The sequence below is a fragment of the Sesamum indicum genome, linkage group LG11, assembly GCF_000512975.1.
Source record: "Sesamum indicum cultivar Zhongzhi No. 13 linkage group LG11, S_indicum_v1.0, whole genome shotgun sequence".
Lineage (NCBI taxonomy): Eukaryota > Viridiplantae > Streptophyta > Magnoliopsida > Lamiales > Pedaliaceae > Sesamum > Sesamum indicum.
In genome coordinates, this window is record NC_026155.1 from 10,094,043 (window position 1) to 10,110,051 (window position 16,009).

The window sequence follows — 16,009 nt, forward strand, 5'->3', positions numbered from 1 at the left end:
ATTCGACTTATTAACATTATTTTTTAAAATCAAAGCATATTTGGTGTTTTATCGATCCAGTCCATTTTGTTAAGGGTCGGCTTAAAAGAAGGTAAAATCCAATTGGGTCAGACTAATTAAGATATTCAGTCTAGTCCCCCTTAGTGAATATGGCCGAAGATTTCATTTACTGTGCAACATCAAGTTTGGGACAATATACTTGGACAATTTGATCAGGCGTTTACCACCACATATCGGGATGTATATTAATTATGTAAATTACGAAAAGACAAATTACTGGAGCAGGTTGAAACAACCTATGTTTGTTAAATTTTTCTATTTCTTCTCGTATAAATTCTCCTTACGCCATGCATAGTAGTTTAGATCCTTCACAACCACAGACATAGGTTTTGCGCAACAACCATATTTTGGGGGTATGTTTCTTGCCCTAGAGTGCTAATCCGCTATCACGAGTTTTCTTTTGAAGAGAAAGCAAAATTTCGTTGTTATGTAGTCAGATGGAGTTTCACGTATTATTGGTATATTAATTTCATTTTGTTACTTTAAAACCCACATAGGAAGCTTTAACAATTTTTTAGAGTTATAACAACAAGATCGGCTACCTTGTTGATGTCTTGACCTCGTTCTTGAAATTTTTATCGCATTCTCTCTCGATTACTCTATGAGAAAAAAAAGATTAGATTATAATTGAGCTATAAGCCAATCAATGTAAACATGAACCGCCACAAATACTCGCAAATACATTATTGGGTTGAAATAAATGGGATATTTAAATTAGTAAGGCTTAATAGGAATTAAAATATAAAGTATTCATCCATGGTTATTATCATACACAAATGTAAATTTTGGTCACGTAACAATTATGATATTTCTTGGACAACGACTAAGGAAATAGAAGAAAATAAATTATTATTATTAGAAAGGAAAAAAAAGAAGAAAAAAGAAAAAGATCACTTCCTGAGATTTGAGCACCACTGAGAGTTTCAGAACTGCAGATCACTCTCTACTCTGATTCACCACCTCTACTCTTGTCTCTCTACGGTGATGGCCCACAGCAGTTCGGTTCTGTAAAATCGTTTTTTCGTAGTTCATATAATGAAAATGGAATTACAATCACTGCAGTCTTCTTTGATTCCAAATCATTTCTCACGTAAATCTGCTCCCAAGACGTGTCTTCGGTGCCGGAAAGACAAATTGAATGTCGGAATTCCTAGTAAAGCCTTTGCAAATGCTGGGAAAAACGTGAACCCTTTTGTAATCTTGAACAATGCGAGTGAAAGGGTTGATGCGGAGACCGCGGTGGTGGTCGAGAAGCCTCCCGCGAGGGCCCGTCGTTTCGAGGTGTTCTCCGGTCAGCCGACGCCGTTTGGTGCCACGGCAAGAGACGGTGGTGTCAACTTCGCGGTTTCTTCCGGCAATGCCTCGTCGGCTACTCTTTGCTTGATCAATCTTTCGGACTTACCAGAGGTTGATGATTATTCTCCTATTCTTGCTTTGTGTTTGTTGCATTGAATTTGCGAAAAGAATTAGCTTTCTGTCATTTTCTAATGTGAATTCGGTTTCTGCCTTGAGTTATAATTTTGATAAAATGTGATGCTTTTTTTTTTTTTTTTTTTTTTTTGAATTGAAATTTTGAGTGTGGATAGTATGGGCATGGAAGTGGAATGTTTTTTTTTTTTTTTTTTTTTTTGTGAATTGAAATTTTGAGTGTGGATAGTATGGGCATGGAAGTGGAAGAAACTAACTGTATCAATTAAGTGCATTTTCTTTACTGTCATATTTTGTTGCAGAAAAGAGTGACTGAGCAGATTGCTCTCGATCCAACTAATAATAGAACAGGAGATGTCTGGCACGTGTTTCTGAAAGGTGACTTTGAAGATATGGTTTATGGCTACAGATTTGATGGGAGCTTCTCTCCGGAAGATGGCCTCTATTTTGATTCTTCTAAAATATTGATTGACCCTTATGCAAAGGTCAGTAGGATTCTTGCTACTTATGGGAAGATTATGGCTCTAAACATCCTAATTCTTGCCCATTCCATAAAGGAAGAAGAGCATCATGCATTTTGTTGTATTATGATGTTATATAGCCTATTGTAACTCTATCTGTCTTTGGCTTACAATGTAGGCTGTTGTCAGCAGAGGGGAATACGGTGCTTTAGGACCTGACGAAGAGTGTTGGCCTCAGATGGCATGTGTGGTGCCTTCTATTAATGATGAGGTATTTGATGAACAACATTGTTGTTGTAAGAGTACTTACATAACATTTTTGATTTAGGATGAAAGAGATGATCTTGAAATGTATGAAATTGGATATAACTCTTGCTAAATTATGCGAGTTATATATTTTTCTGCCACGGTGCTAGGATCCTTATTAACCATGCTGGGCAGCTTCCATAATTGTTTATCATTTTGCACTGATCTTGTCATGTGCAGCTGCTTATAATATCCTTTTTACAGATAATATCATCACACATGTGCTTATAAATAGTCCATATAAGTAGGCCAAAGTTCACAGTAGCACTGTAGTTGTGTAAGTTGTTAATGCAAATGCTGCCTCTGTGATCTGTATGACTTTCTTATCTCATCAGCTTGTTCAAAATTTATCTGTTAAAATTGCTGCTGGGGTGGGGATTAGTGGATTGGTCATCAATCCCAATCTCACGAGGCTTAACTTTAAACTATTTATCGTAGATTAGGACTGACACTGGTCTCAGATTGTATGAGGTATTCAATAAATAAGTATGAAAAAAAAGCTCTATTAGTCTTTTTTTTTTTTTTTTTTTTTACTTTAATTTTTAAATGAAACTATTCCTTTTTTACTGCACATCTTCCTTGGGTACTTGCACCATCTTACATATTAAATTATGGCTCTTAATTACCTTCATTTATTCAAAGTTTACACATTTTTAATTAACATATGTTGATGATTGTGCTTCACTTTCCTAGGAGGTAATTAAATGCTCTTTGTCTAATTTTTATTTATCTGCCTATGTTGCAATTTCAGTTTGATTGGGAAGGAGATTTACCCCTAAAATTCCCACAAAGGGATCTGGTTATTTATGAAATGCATGTTCGTGGATTTACAAGACATGAGTCAAGCAACTCAAAATTTCCTGGCACTTACCGTGGGTTGGTGGAGAAACTTGATCATTTGAAGGTAAAAGTTCAAATGTTCAGTTGAATTTTCTTAAGCAGGCAGGTTGTTCAGTTCTGTAATTGGTTTTTTATGGTTATGACACTAGTAGTCATTATGTTGTAAATCTTAAAAGCTTTGCGACTAAATTCAAATGAACTTAATGTGGTGATGCCCCATGCTTGGTGAACAGCTTATCTTGATGCATCTATACTGTTGAAATCACTTTGCCTTGCAGATTTCTAAATGTGCAGTCAAAGTAGTCTTAGAGATTATTCATGTGCGATGTTTATATGATAAATATTGGTCAATTGCCTATCACGTTGCTTTATGATTTTGCAGAAACTTGGTATCAACTGCATTGAACTAATGCCATGTCATGAATTCAATGAATTGGAGTACTACAGCTATAACTCTGTCTTGGGCGACTACAAGTAAATTAGAACTTACTCTTTCTTATTTTAAATGTTCATAGCAAACTTTATACAACTTAAATTTGTGTGTAATTAGTTTGAAAGTACAACTGTGATGTCTTTCAGATGATGGCAAGTGGCAACTCTAATCCTTTCATTCCCTGGTGTCTGAAATCATATTCGGACACATTTTAATTAGTTATTTACATTGGCATTTGATTCTGTCAAGTATTCTTGCAATGTATAGTATTCTTTTATCTGGAGTCCTCATCAGAGCTTGTCAACACTGTGCCTGAATTTCTGCAACTGTATGTTATGTGCTCCTCCAGGAGCTGCAGAAATGAATCCTTTCTGTGAATGTAAATAACATTGGCATGCTGAACTATGTTATACGTAAAATGACTTAATGGGGATATCATTTTGCACCTTTATTTGTCTAACTTCATTAGACAGCCCATCTGTTAATGCAGCAAAAGAGGCAGATTTACTCATGAGGGTTTCAAAATGGTTTGCAGAGGTGTGGAAGCTCTTTCATTGTGATTGAAAAAATGAACTAGATTACTAGATTTTTTGATCAAAGTTTAATGGCTAAAGGCCTTGTTTGAGGGCTGTGTTATGGTCACGAATATATAGTTTAAGATCCCAACTTTTTGAATAACAAAAACTGAACCAACTTACATAAGCTTGATTCAGAATGATGGCTGAAAGCTCCTTTGAGCTTGGCTTCTTAACTTAAGGTTGCTGATTTTGAGGAATTGACTTAAATTGGTTAACACTAAATGGTTTAATAACTCAATTACCTGTATTTCTCTAATCACCAAGTAATTCATCCAGTAGTTCATCTTGATATTTTCAATTTCCTATATGGATCTGTAGGACAATAGCTTTGGATTCCAAAAGTAAGAGTGTCTGGATAGAGACATATTTTCTCTAAGTTGAAGTGATCCTCACCTGATGATGCAACTTGAGTTCCCATTAAACCAGCTTAGCTTTGGCAAGTCTTCAGAAACCAAAGGAGTCTAGTTTTTAGATGATTTCCTTTCTTTGACTAATAAAAGATGTTAATTGCTTTGAACAACTATTCTTTATAACTAGCATTCAAACACATGGTATTCTGGTGCTGAAACTGAGGCAAACAAATGATCTGGTAGCATCTAACAATATGGACCCCGGAATAGGTGGCTAAGGTACTGTGTTATGATAGTGGCATAGAGTTTGTGAGGAAAAGTGTAGCACTAACATTCATGATTTAGTATTTCGATGTAATAGTCGCAACCAATATTCATAAAAATCTAGCATTCCATAGCAACTATGATGTCTTTGCAGCTTGCTATCATCAAGTCAATTGTCATGTGAAAAAAAGCACTTTTACTATATATTTGAGAGAATTAGCTGCATTCCTTCATACCCTATATCTTTCTTAATTGGTGAGTTATATGTTGGTCCACGTAGTCGTCTGTTCACGGAAATAACTAATGTTCTATGCACATGAAAAAATATATAATTGCATGATTTTAGCAAGGGACATTCAATCCTGTCAAAACCTTTTTCTTGTCCAGGGTGAACTTTTGGGGCTATTCTACAATCAATTACTTTTCACCAATGGCAAGATATTCTTCTGCTGGAGTTGGTAAATACGGCCTTGGTGCAGTAAATGAATTTAAGTACCTTGTTAGGGAAGCACATAAACGTGGAATTGAGGTAAGAAACGAACCATGAGCTGGCATAACTTTGGATTAAGCTTTTGTTTAGTTCTCCATCTTTTTTGTAATGTAACAGGTGATTATGGATGTTGTTTTTAATCACACTGCTGAAGGGAATGAGAATGGTCCCATATTATCATTTAGAGGTCTTGACAATAGTGTCTTTTACATGCTTGCGCCAAAGGTATGGCCATACTTATCGTTCATTTTTGCTATACTTTTACTGGAATTAGGTAATCGACTGTTTGGATTGTTTAAGCGATTAAGCTATCCCCTGTTTCTTTTGGTATTTTATGTGGACAAAAGTTATGTAATATTCTTTTTGGTGTCTACTATTTTTTTTTTACCTTTGATCAGGGGACCTGTGAAGGTACCAATTTCTTTAACAAGTAATGGCTGCTTAAAATTGAAAGATCTTTGTAGTTTATATAGTTGTGATGAAAACAGAGTAACACCTTTCCCATTATGAATTTTTGAAAGATAGATTTTCCTATTCTCATCCACACCATTCAGTTCTGCAGAGAATCTGTGATTTGGCCTTATCCTTATTTCTCGTATCAAAAGTTTATCAAGAGCTTGTAGACATCTGATGCTTTTTTCCACTTCCAATAGGTATGAACTATAAACTAAAAGTAAGAAACATTAAAGAGAAAAGTGGCATATGGGAAAAGGATCACCACTTGTTAATTTGGTCTTTTCTTTTCTTGTTCTCTGAATTGTCAAATAGTGGTGCAAGACTGATCAGATGTTCCTTAGTAATTAATGTCTGATCGATCTTTAGCATGTAACTTATACCCGTGTTTCAGAACCAAGTAGAGGATAGTTTTAAATTAAGTTTTCGTTCAGCTTTTTTTCTGGGCTACACAGTTCTAAACAACTTTGAAGTATAGACATTAGCTTGTGCAGTGATAATGAATGCTGATATCATGTTCTTTGAAAGGACAACTTTTCTGAATGCTTTAATCTATGTTTAACAGGGTGAATTCTACAATTATTCAGGTTGTGGGAACACCTTCAATTGCAATCATCCCATTGTACGGCAATTTATTCTGGATTGCTTGAGGTAGAATTACTGGAAAATTATAAAGCTTAAAGAGCTTTTTGTTGCAGAGTCTGGTTTCTCTTCTTCTCTGATCTTTGAAATGGAAGTTTTCATATATTACTTTTCCTTGGTCCACCCAACAGAAAATACAATCTTGTTTCTTCCATAACATTTTACTGAATATCTTTTCCCCTATAATTGCACCAATCACTGAGATTATAGGAAGTGACAATTTTGTTGTGTCTTCTAGAAAGTATAAACAACATGATATTCCAGCTAATTGGAATATTTTATGATTTATTATCTTCTGCTCAATGTGAACGCATTTGGAGAGAGGGAGATAGATAATCACAAGATCATTTTCATTTTTGTATGAGAACATTTACAATAACTATGGCCAATAATTGCTATTGCTTTCTCTAGCAGAGGCTTTTGTCTAAATTTGTAATGTTCTATCATTGATATTTGTAAGCATCTTATGAATAAGTCTTCAATACTTAGGCTTCAGAAGAGTGTGATGACAGTCCAATTGGTTTTTGATTTTACATGAGTTTGTTGTCTTGTGCATTAGTCTTATATTTATATCCGGCAACCAGGATTGGCCTTCTCTGAAGACATTAATATTAAAAATCTATTCTGTGATATGTGAGCTTTTAGGTTAGGTGATTACTCTTTAATGTTAACCTTGTATTCAGGAGAGAAGAATTCCAATTTTGTGCCTTGATCATTCGACCTAAATTTTTCTGTTGTATTATGTTCATTCTCGTAAATCAGAAAATCCCTTTTGGTTTTCTTTTCATGGTTCATCCATTCATGATTCAACTCATATTGACACATTTGAATATTTATTTATTTGGCTTAGTTGATTCTCAACAGATACTGGGTGACAGAAATGCATGTTGATGGCTTTCGGTTTGATCTTGCATCTATCTTGACAAGGAGTAGCAGGTTAGTTGTTATATCATCTGCCTCACATGCGTTCTCGTTATTCAATGCTTATTCTGCATTGCCTTTGATTTTGGTCAGTCTCTGGGATGCTGTGAATGTATATGGAGATGCAATTGAAGGTGAGGCAATCACGATTGGAACTCCTCTCAGTAGCCCCCCATTGATTGACATGATCAGCAATGACCCTATACTCCATGGAGTTAAGGTATCTGGCTTTCCCTTATGGTTTCATTTTTTTTTTACTATCACAAGGTATTCTTCGTCCAAAATAATGCTAAGGAATATAATTATGTCCTTCCTACGGGGAAGATCGATTGTTCTGTCCAAAATACACTTTGCTTATGTTGTTGAATTTTTTGTAACCTTCAGCTCATGGACTCATAGTTAGACTGTAACAATGCACCGTCAGATATATCCTTTCTGTTGTTAGCACATCGGTGGTTGCTTATTTGTATGTCTCTGATTATGTTTGTGTAAGAGAAATGAATGAGGTTTCTTTCTTCCTCGATCAGCTTATAGCGGAAGCATGGGACTGTGGAGGTCTTTATCAAGTTGGCATTTTTCCCCATTGGGGTATTTGGTCAGAATGGAATGGGAAGGTAAGTCAAGATGTATATAATTAAGTTGTGCATTTTTGGACATCCAGCTGGCTCCTTATTGTCCTTCTCTCTTTTCTGTAGAAATTGGTACAACTCGATCCTTAATTATTGGATTCGCTGCAGAAAGTTCCTGTTACTACCATATCCATAATTAACTCATATTTTCACCTATCCCTTTTCTTGCGAGGGATTGTTACATTCAAGCACCAGGTTGTCTACTCTAGTGTAATGTTTCCGACATACTAAAGATGTTGGTTTTTCAGCGGCTCAATTAACAGGAAATTCAGCCAATTTAGAACTTCATTATTATCCATATGATCTTTCCCAGCATTAGTTACTCAATCAACTCAACAAACATCTTCCGGTTAAAAATGTTTCGCCATATGCCATCTAATTTCATTTTCTGGAATTAGTCTTCCATTCTAAAAAATTTGTGGTTTAGAAGTTGCCAATTATCAGTAACCATAAGCAAATTTCACTTAAAGTTATGAAAGTTCTCAAGGACTCTTCAATGCCTTGGTATAAATTGTAAATGTTCCCAATGCTTCTTAAATGTCTTGGTTTCTCTTAGTCTTTCTTCCAAATGATTATAAATATGCAATTTGTTTAGGATTTCTTTTTTCTAAATAAGGATTGGCTGTCAGGATGGTTTCTTATTACCAGGATTTTCATTTTTGTTGGCAGAATTATCTGTTAATGTTGCCATTTATTCTACTGTGTTCAGTATTAGATTGAGAAAAGGATGGTAAGGCTGTGTTTCAAAACAAATTTGTGTTATCATATTATGATTCTGTCCTTTCTCTTTTACTGCTGTTGTCTTCAGTCTACATACATCATAGTTATTTCAACAGTACTTCCTCCTTATTTCAGTACCGGGATATTGTAAGGCAATTTATCAAGGGTACCGATGGGTTTGCTGGGGCTTTTGCCGAATGTCTATGTGGAAGTCCTAATTTATACCAGGTATATCTCCTTCATGGCTGTTTAATGGTAAACATCCTTCTGGACTAATGTGATTCTTGAACGTTATCAGTTACATTAGTTCAAAATCTTTGTATATTTTCTTGAACTTCTGTTCTTTCTATGTACGTCTCTATTCTTTTTATTGCAGACTTTGCCTATTGTAGATTACGTTAGGGGATCTACAATGTTATAGATCTAATACATATTTTCTGAATATACTTTTTGATTTGAATCACTTAATATTGCTCTGAATCAGGAAGGTGGAAGGAAACCTTGGAACAGTATCAATTTTGTTTGCGCTCATGATGGTTTTACTTTGGCTGATCTAGTGACATATAATAGCAAGCACAATTTAGCTAATGGTGAAGACAACAAAGATGGTGAGAATCACAATAATAGTTGGAATTGTGGCCAGGTAAGTTTTTAGGTCGATGTGTTTGTTTTATATTCTTTACTTTCTAGTGAAGTTGCTAATGTTCTCCAAGTCTTTGGAAGTTTCATGTATCTTATGATTGCCTGGAAATGCACCTTTATGAAATGATGTCTCTATCTCTAATTCAACTTTTCTGAAAGTGAATGTTCTTTGCAATTTCTGTTAGATTTATAAACTTACTATATGAAATATTAATATATATATTTTTTCCATTGTTTTTTCTTTTGTTGTTAATCAAATTGCAATGCAATTGGTTAACAGCAAAGATGGAAAATTAAAAATTCGAATATGACAGAAGATTCAAAACTTTTGACAAGATTTATACTTGTGATCATGTTACTATTGGAATATAATCCTATTTAGATTTTGACATAGTCTAGAAGTGCTGAATATTGTAGTACTATAAACCTAAAAGTTTATTTAGACATTAAATAAAATAACATGTCTAATACGTTATACAATGTGCATTTGGAGAAATAACATATTTTTCCATAGAGAAATAGCCCCATCACAAGAAACCTTTATCTGGATTCTAAGCTTTTGTATTTCAATGAGCTACTTTTTGTTAAGTGTCTTATTAGGTGAGCGAATGAATTTCTTAATTGTTTCCAGAAATGTATCCAATCATTGTTTAAGTTGCTTTATTATATACTTTGTATATTTTATTCATTTGCTTCATCATATAATTAAATATGATTGTACTGTATTAGGAAAATTTTAAAATTACCAAATAAAAATGCAACACATGTAAGTATTTTCATATAACCTGAATAGTTTGAATTGTGATCAAGATGTTACTAACAGTTAGAAGTATTAAAATACAAGTTTAATTATTCACATAAAAGAATTACAACAAAAGGGCATCTTGCTAGGTTAAGTAAATGATTGTAAAAACTAACATTGCCCTTATAAACTCCTAAATATATTTACATGCATATAATGCTGATCAAACTACTAAGAAAATTTAAACTTCTTCATCATTTTCTACAGATACTCGTACAAATACAATAAATATACCGAAAAGAAAGGGCATCGATTTTATTTTTTGGAAGTAAAACACAAGGGGCGTAGATTATTAGTAATGGCAAGTAACTATTAGAGAAACTTTGACAAGTACAGTTAAAAAAGAAATATCCTAAAAGATGAGTATAAATGTCAAGCGAATTTACATGTATTTATAATTTCTTCTTCTGATTTTGTCTCAGGAGGGAGAGTTTGCAAGTATTTCTGTGAAGAAATTGAGAAGACGACAAATGAGAAACTTTTTCTTGTGTCTAATGGTTTCCCAAGTAAGAAAATTTCCTTTTGAACTCTGATTTAAGTCTCCAAAAAGAGCACGCGACCAGATGTGCACATGTGGGCACAGGTGTAATGCAAAACTTCTCATTGGTTGGCTTTCTGAGCTGTTTTTGCCCCTCAATGAGGGAAACTCTTGACAACTTTGCAGAAAGAAACTTCAATATTTGGATACCTTTTGTGAAGCAATAAATTTACAAACGTTAAAACAGTTAGATGGGTTGCACTTTGTGTGATTGTCATAGCATCTCAGAGGCTCAAGCTGATTGCATTACTATGCTGAGATACTTTAGAGTAGTGCTCTTTTATTTGAGTGTTGGTGATTATGAACTCTCCTAGCTTTTTCTGTATGCAGAGTCAAATGGAAAAGTCTTGCTACAAATAAGCATGTATTGATTACTTTGGCTAAATTGCAAAATTTGACAAGAGCATGAGTGGCAGATTTCTCTACCATTTACATTGAACAAATACTCAGCTTATCATCTTCTTCTGAAATGATTCCATCTGAAGCCAAGGATAAAAACAGATGTTTCTGTTCAAATCCCCTGAGATGCGTCTGTATGTCTTTTGTGCCTATTTTCCCACAATATTCTCATGATTCTAATTCCCTGCTACTCTCTATTCTGTGTGTTTCATACGACCAGGGTGTCCCAATGATCTATATGGGGGACGAATATGGCCACACAAAAGGAGGAAATAACAACACATATTGCCATGATAATTTTGTAATCCTCTACTCCAAAGCAATATTGCATTATATACTCACTCTTTTCATTATAGATCTTGCTGTCTCCCTTTTCATTTTAAATGAACTTCCACTTTATTTGCAGATAAACTACTTTCGGTGGGATAAGATGGAGGAGGCCGAGTCAGATTTCTTCAGATATTGCTGCCTCATGACCAAGTTCCGCCAGTAAGTATTTCCCACTTTTAACAGACTTTTTCTTGTGCTTTGCTTCAGGGAAGCTCATCAAAATGATCCTTTTCCTTCCAGCGAATGTGAATCTCTTGGCTTAAACGATTTCCCCACAGCAGAGAGACTGCAATGGCATGGCCATACTCCAGCTACGCCAGATTGGTCTGATACAAGCCGATTTGTAGCATTCACACTGGTACCTTTTGATCCTGTTCCTTGTCTTCCATTCCTGATTGATGTTTTTCGTTCTTCGTAGTTAACGTGCCATTGATATGGGTATAAAATTGTCAGATTGACTCAGTGAAGGGGGAGCTATATATAGCGTTCAATGCTAGTCATATAGGTGTGACTGTCGCATTGCCTGAGCGTCCGGGTTATAGGTGGGAGCCGTTGGTGGACACCAGCAAGGCGGCACCGTATGATTTTCTCTCGGATGATCTTGCAGACAGAGACACAGCAGTAAGACAGTATGCTCATTTTCTTGACAGCAATTTGTACCCCATGCTTAGCTATTCTTCAATTATTCTTTCACTCTCCCCGGATGACAATATATAGTTGAGCTTTGGTATCAAATTTTGTACTGTTTTCCAGTGATTGCATGAACACCCAAGTAGTGTGCCAATAATGCTATGCTATGTACATATGATGAGGGCCTATAGTTAACAATCCCTAACTTCTCCTGGAAATATAAAAGCCGATTACTATGATGGAGAAAACAGTGGAAACCCCTGTACAAGACATATGACATACTTCACAAATATTAAAAGTTACCTTTTCATCGAAATAAGAAATATTAAAAATTGCTTGTCGGAAATTTTTAAAAACATATCTCAAACATGTTTCACTAATTTCAAAAAGAACATTAAATCAACTACTATTATCATACTAATTTGATATATTAGTCACATATATATAAAAAAAAATCATCTCAACCAAATTCATTCTACGTCGTTTTCTTCGTTTTGTCTCAGCAAGAGTATGAAATGACATAAAATCACAAGCGATCAGACCCTATTGAAGATGATAAGAACATATATTCAAATCTTTTACAACATAAGGAACACCCCAATGGTTTGGGGCTCAATAATTTATTATGAAGATGTTGGGCTCAAAACTCATCGACTGGTGGGTGTTAAAAAAAAAAAAAACAAAATTCAAAATTTTCAAAACTCAACCTCTACTTCTGAACCATGCACGACGCATTTGATAAAAAAAATATAAAAAAAATGGGATAACAGACAATACAATAAAATACTTAAAAAATAAAAAATCCAAACACTATGCTAATGCTAAATATGTATATTTTAGAAAAATATTGTAATACACAAATTTATTTTTAATAAATTAAAAATAAGATATAGAATGGAAGGGCGTAGAAGAAGTAGTGTGCAGGTACAGTAGTTTGTGAGTTGTGATAGCTGTTCTTAAGTGTAACTGGACACATATTCACAGACGCGTGCTGAAAATACAGAAAAGTGGCGCCTTCTCCCTCTTCTTTTTTCTTATTGTTTGAATATCTCCTCTAGTCTGCTGAGGAGTTTCCAGTTCATCTTTGAATCAATTGTGGTTTTCGAGAAGAATTCTTTCTTCTAGGGTTTTCGTTGAATTCTTGGGCTGCTTTTCTGGTTTGTAGTGATGGTGGGTTATTTCCAGTTGAAGATGAAAAGAAGGAAAGACGTCGAAGATGTCAGTGATGATTTCGCCGAGTTTTCCCTCTCTCCTCGCTCCTGGAAAACCACAAGGCTGGTAACACATTCTCCTCTTTCTTTTTCTATTCTTATATTGTTCGTAGTAAGTTCCTGTTGAATGTTCTTCCTTTCAAGCACATTGCGTACTCAAGCAGCGATTCCCTCTGTTGATTATTAGTTCGTATGTAAATGTAGGATGCTGAATTGCCTCCGATACCAGAGGAGGAGGAACCTGAGGTTCCCGTAGCGTTTGAGCTATCGCTGCCGCGGGAACGGAGGTTTGGTCGTAGTGTAATACGTAGTTTGGAAACTGATGAGTTACGCAGTGGGCCTGAGGATGAAGAGAGGGCTATTGTGCTTTTCAAAACCATAAACACTACTTCCAATTTCTCGGTTTCCATTGATCCTGACCTCATCTCAGGATTGAAAGGTAAGCCTAGATGCATCTGGCTGTTGATATTACTTATTCTTTTGTGGGCTTCAGTTTCTATTTGCATTTGCTTGAATGTGAAAATCAAGTAACCAGTTTCATTATGTTATGCAAATCAAGTGCTGTGGTCAAACAAATCAAACTCTTTGAGAGTAGCTAGTGATGAGGCAGCGTCAAAGGATCGTGACTCTAGCTCTAGGAATGGACGTCTAGCAGTTGTCCCGTGGGTTGCACCACAGCTTATGTCTAAACCTCGAGCTGAATTTCCTTTGCAATCTGATAAGTGTGAGATGATGGATGCTGAAGAGCTGGGGGAATCAACCATGGATGTCGAAGACAATATGAGCAATGAGCATAGGAATGCTAACGAAGCTGGCGAGATGACTTTATATGAAGGTATACATCAAAGGCACTGCATGATTCCACAGCCTCCTCACAACACAACAACACCAATTTTTTGGTACCAGTGATTGGCCTTAGATTAGTGGCAGTATGGTAATTACTGCAACAGTTAGTTTTCTGTCATGTAGCGGCTCCTCCTTTAGGAGTTGCATGGGCAGGTCTTAGTAATGAGGAAGTAAGATTTTTGTTGATGTTTGCCCTGCCAAGAAGCCGCGTATTGCTTATGTTTCTTGAGGCCATCTAGTACTAGTACTCAAGTGTAGAGACTGTCAATATCAAAGTAAAAGATTTTTTGTGAACATCACGATGGAAGAACGTCTAAAACGCAGTGCCCTTTGATTGAATTGTGTATTGAGATTCTCCTCTGTTCGACTTCAGCTTGTCTGTCAATAGAATTGATGCAAAGCACAGAGATCCTGAACTTTATCCTGCTCCAAGAAAATGTCAGTTCACCTAATTTCTTCTACTTGTAGCATCACCGAGTGTCAGTGAATGAAACCTGGTTCTCATGCTTGATCACTCTGAAATACCTCCCTACTACTTTCATCCATGTAATCCTTCTGATTCTTGTTTGACAAAGTATTATCAAACAAGTCTAGGGGTGTGTGTATGCACATTATAATCTATCTGTTTGACATCGTAATTTGTAGGTTTCATGACTTAAAGGAAGACAATGACTGGTGATTGGTAATTGTGTCTTGATCTTTAAGCATGGGGTCAAGATCACTGCGTTCAAGTTTCAAGCACAAGCAATTACTCAAATTAAACCTATGACAACTGGGTTGATATTGAGTTCCAAATCTGGAAAGTACGTCCCTCCGTTTCCTGCTGCACGTGATTCTTGACCACAAATAGCAGAACAACCCATTCACGTAAATTGTAATATGGAGGTTAAAATGTCACCTCATGATCGACACAGAGATAATTTGGAGGTTAAAACATCAAGTCATGTTAATCATTCAGCAATATAAATTTAAAAGTTTCCGGGCTGTGGCTTCAGTTCACCACGCAAGACCAGAAAGTCCATGGCTCCGAAGGCCTTCCCTTTCAGTAAACTTGCCCTCTTATTTTCTGCTTTTCTGGATAATTTTAGGGACACCAGAAGAAATCTTGGCAATCACTGGTCTCCAAGATCCCCATTTGAGTTTCAAAACTTAGAGTTTCTTGGCCAGAGACCCCACCTGGAGAACCAGGTTTTGGTCTTCCATGCAGAAACAGTTCTACTCAGATCATCCTCTCTATTTCCTTACTTCATGCTGGTGGCGTTCGAAGCCGGCAGCCTGATCAGGGCTCTTATCCTTTTTGTTCTTTATCCCTTTATCTGTCTTTGCCACCAAGATTTAGCGTTAGAAGTTATGGTATTCATCTGCTTTCTCGGGCTGAAGAAAGAGAGATTCACAGAGGGAAGAGCTGTTCTGCCCAAGTTTTTCCTGGAGGATGTCGGCAGGGAGAGCTTTGAGGTCCTGAGGAGAGGCAAGTTAATTGTAGCCATCAGCGATTTGCCTCAGGTCATGGTAGAGAGCTTCTTGAAAGATTTCTTGGACGTAGATTTTGTTGTTGGTAGAGATTTGAAAGCCTGTCGTGGGTACTTTGTGGGACTGATGGAAGAAAGGAGGGATTATAATGCATTTCAAGTTGTGAAACTGAGTCCTCATGTCATTGGAGTTGGCTGCTTCAGGAAGTGTTTTGAACATGAATGGTTTTCCAATTGCAAGGTAATATAATTTTGGGCATATTACCAAAAGATCTATCAATTAGGTTAAATAGGTAAAAAAAACGTATTTACCTATAGGATGAAAAATAAAATAGCAAGTTATCTTTGTGTTATCGTAAATAGAGCGTCCCAAGTGTATTTGGGCATTATTTTTAATCAATAAAAATATTATTATATATGTATATTTTATTTAATATATTATACATATATATTTAGAAAAATAATATTTAATATATTAAATATTATATAAAAATAATATATATATATATATATATATATATTCCTTTCTTCATCCTCTTCCTCCCACCGGACTGCCGCCCTCCCACT

The 16,009-nt window shown here is 35.6% G+C and overlaps 3 protein-coding genes across 5 annotated transcripts in view; all 3 read left to right on the forward strand.

Moving 5' to 3' along the window:
• On the forward strand, positions 932 to 12,021 carry LOC105173865 (isoamylase 1, chloroplastic). 3 transcript variants are annotated; one of them, XM_011095766.2, is made up of 18 exons: positions 933 to 1,467; positions 1,791 to 1,973; positions 2,128 to 2,220; positions 3,007 to 3,159; positions 3,478 to 3,569; positions 5,108 to 5,249; positions 5,328 to 5,435; positions 6,229 to 6,314; positions 7,170 to 7,241; positions 7,320 to 7,446; positions 7,754 to 7,840; positions 8,711 to 8,803; positions 9,060 to 9,218; positions 10,442 to 10,525; positions 11,177 to 11,257; positions 11,363 to 11,445; positions 11,527 to 11,644; positions 11,740 to 12,021. In XM_011095766.2, exons 1-18 carry the CDS (start codon positions 1,096 to 1,098, stop codon positions 12,001 to 12,003), a joined length of 2,397 nt encoding a protein of 798 aa, XP_011094068.1. In that variant the 5' UTR covers positions 933 to 1,095; the 3' UTR covers positions 12,004 to 12,021. The 3 variants fall into 3 exon arrangements, with proteins under 3 accessions (XP_011094067.1, XP_011094068.1, XP_020553221.1); XM_020697562.1 differs by having other exon boundaries at positions 1,328 to 1,467; positions 1,796 to 1,973; XM_011095765.2 differs by having other exon boundaries at positions 932 to 1,467; positions 11,177 to 11,445.
• Positions 12,847 to 14,537, forward strand: LOC105173866. The gene is made up of 3 exons (XM_011095767.2): positions 12,847 to 13,194; positions 13,332 to 13,566; positions 13,687 to 14,537. The coding sequence occupies exons 1-3, from the start codon at positions 13,084 to 13,086 to the stop codon at positions 14,034 to 14,036; spliced, it is 696 nt and encodes a 231-aa protein (XP_011094069.1). The 5' UTR covers positions 12,847 to 13,083; the 3' UTR covers positions 14,037 to 14,537.
• LOC105173867 (probable glycerol-3-phosphate acyltransferase 3) overlaps positions 14,938 to 16,009 on the forward strand; it is a 2,974-nt gene continuing 1,902 nt past the window's right edge. The window contains exon 1 of the mRNA XM_011095768.2: positions 14,938 to 15,683. Within this exon, the coding sequence (XP_011094070.1) occupies positions 14,994 to 15,683 (690 nt within the window). The 5' untranslated portion in view covers positions 14,938 to 14,993. The remainder of the gene's footprint in view (positions 15,684 to 16,009) is intronic.

Bases quoted from the DNA above. Each gene is read 5' to 3' on its own strand.
- LOC105173865 (XM_011095765.2), top strand. From the start codon at position 1,096: ATGAAAATGGAATTACAATCACTGCAGTCTTCTTTGATTCCAAATCAT. The intron at 2,221-3,006 runs GTATTTGATGAA...TTGCAATTTCAG, and splicing joins TGCCTTCTATTAATGATGAG to TTTGATTGGGAAGGAGATTT. The intron at 5,436-6,228 runs GTATGGCCATAC...TATGTTTAACAG, and splicing joins TTTACATGCTTGCGCCAAAG to GGTGAATTCTACAATTATTC.
- LOC105173866 (XM_011095767.2), top strand. From the start codon at position 13,084: ATGGTGGGTTATTTCCAGTTGAAGATGAAAAGAAGGAAAGACGTCGAA. The intron at 13,195-13,331 runs GTAACACATTCT...ATGTAAATGTAG, and splicing joins CCTGGAAAACCACAAGGCTG to GATGCTGAATTGCCTCCGAT. The intron at 13,567-13,686 runs GTAAGCCTAGAT...ATGCAAATCAAG, and splicing joins CCTCATCTCAGGATTGAAAG to TGCTGTGGTCAAACAAATCA.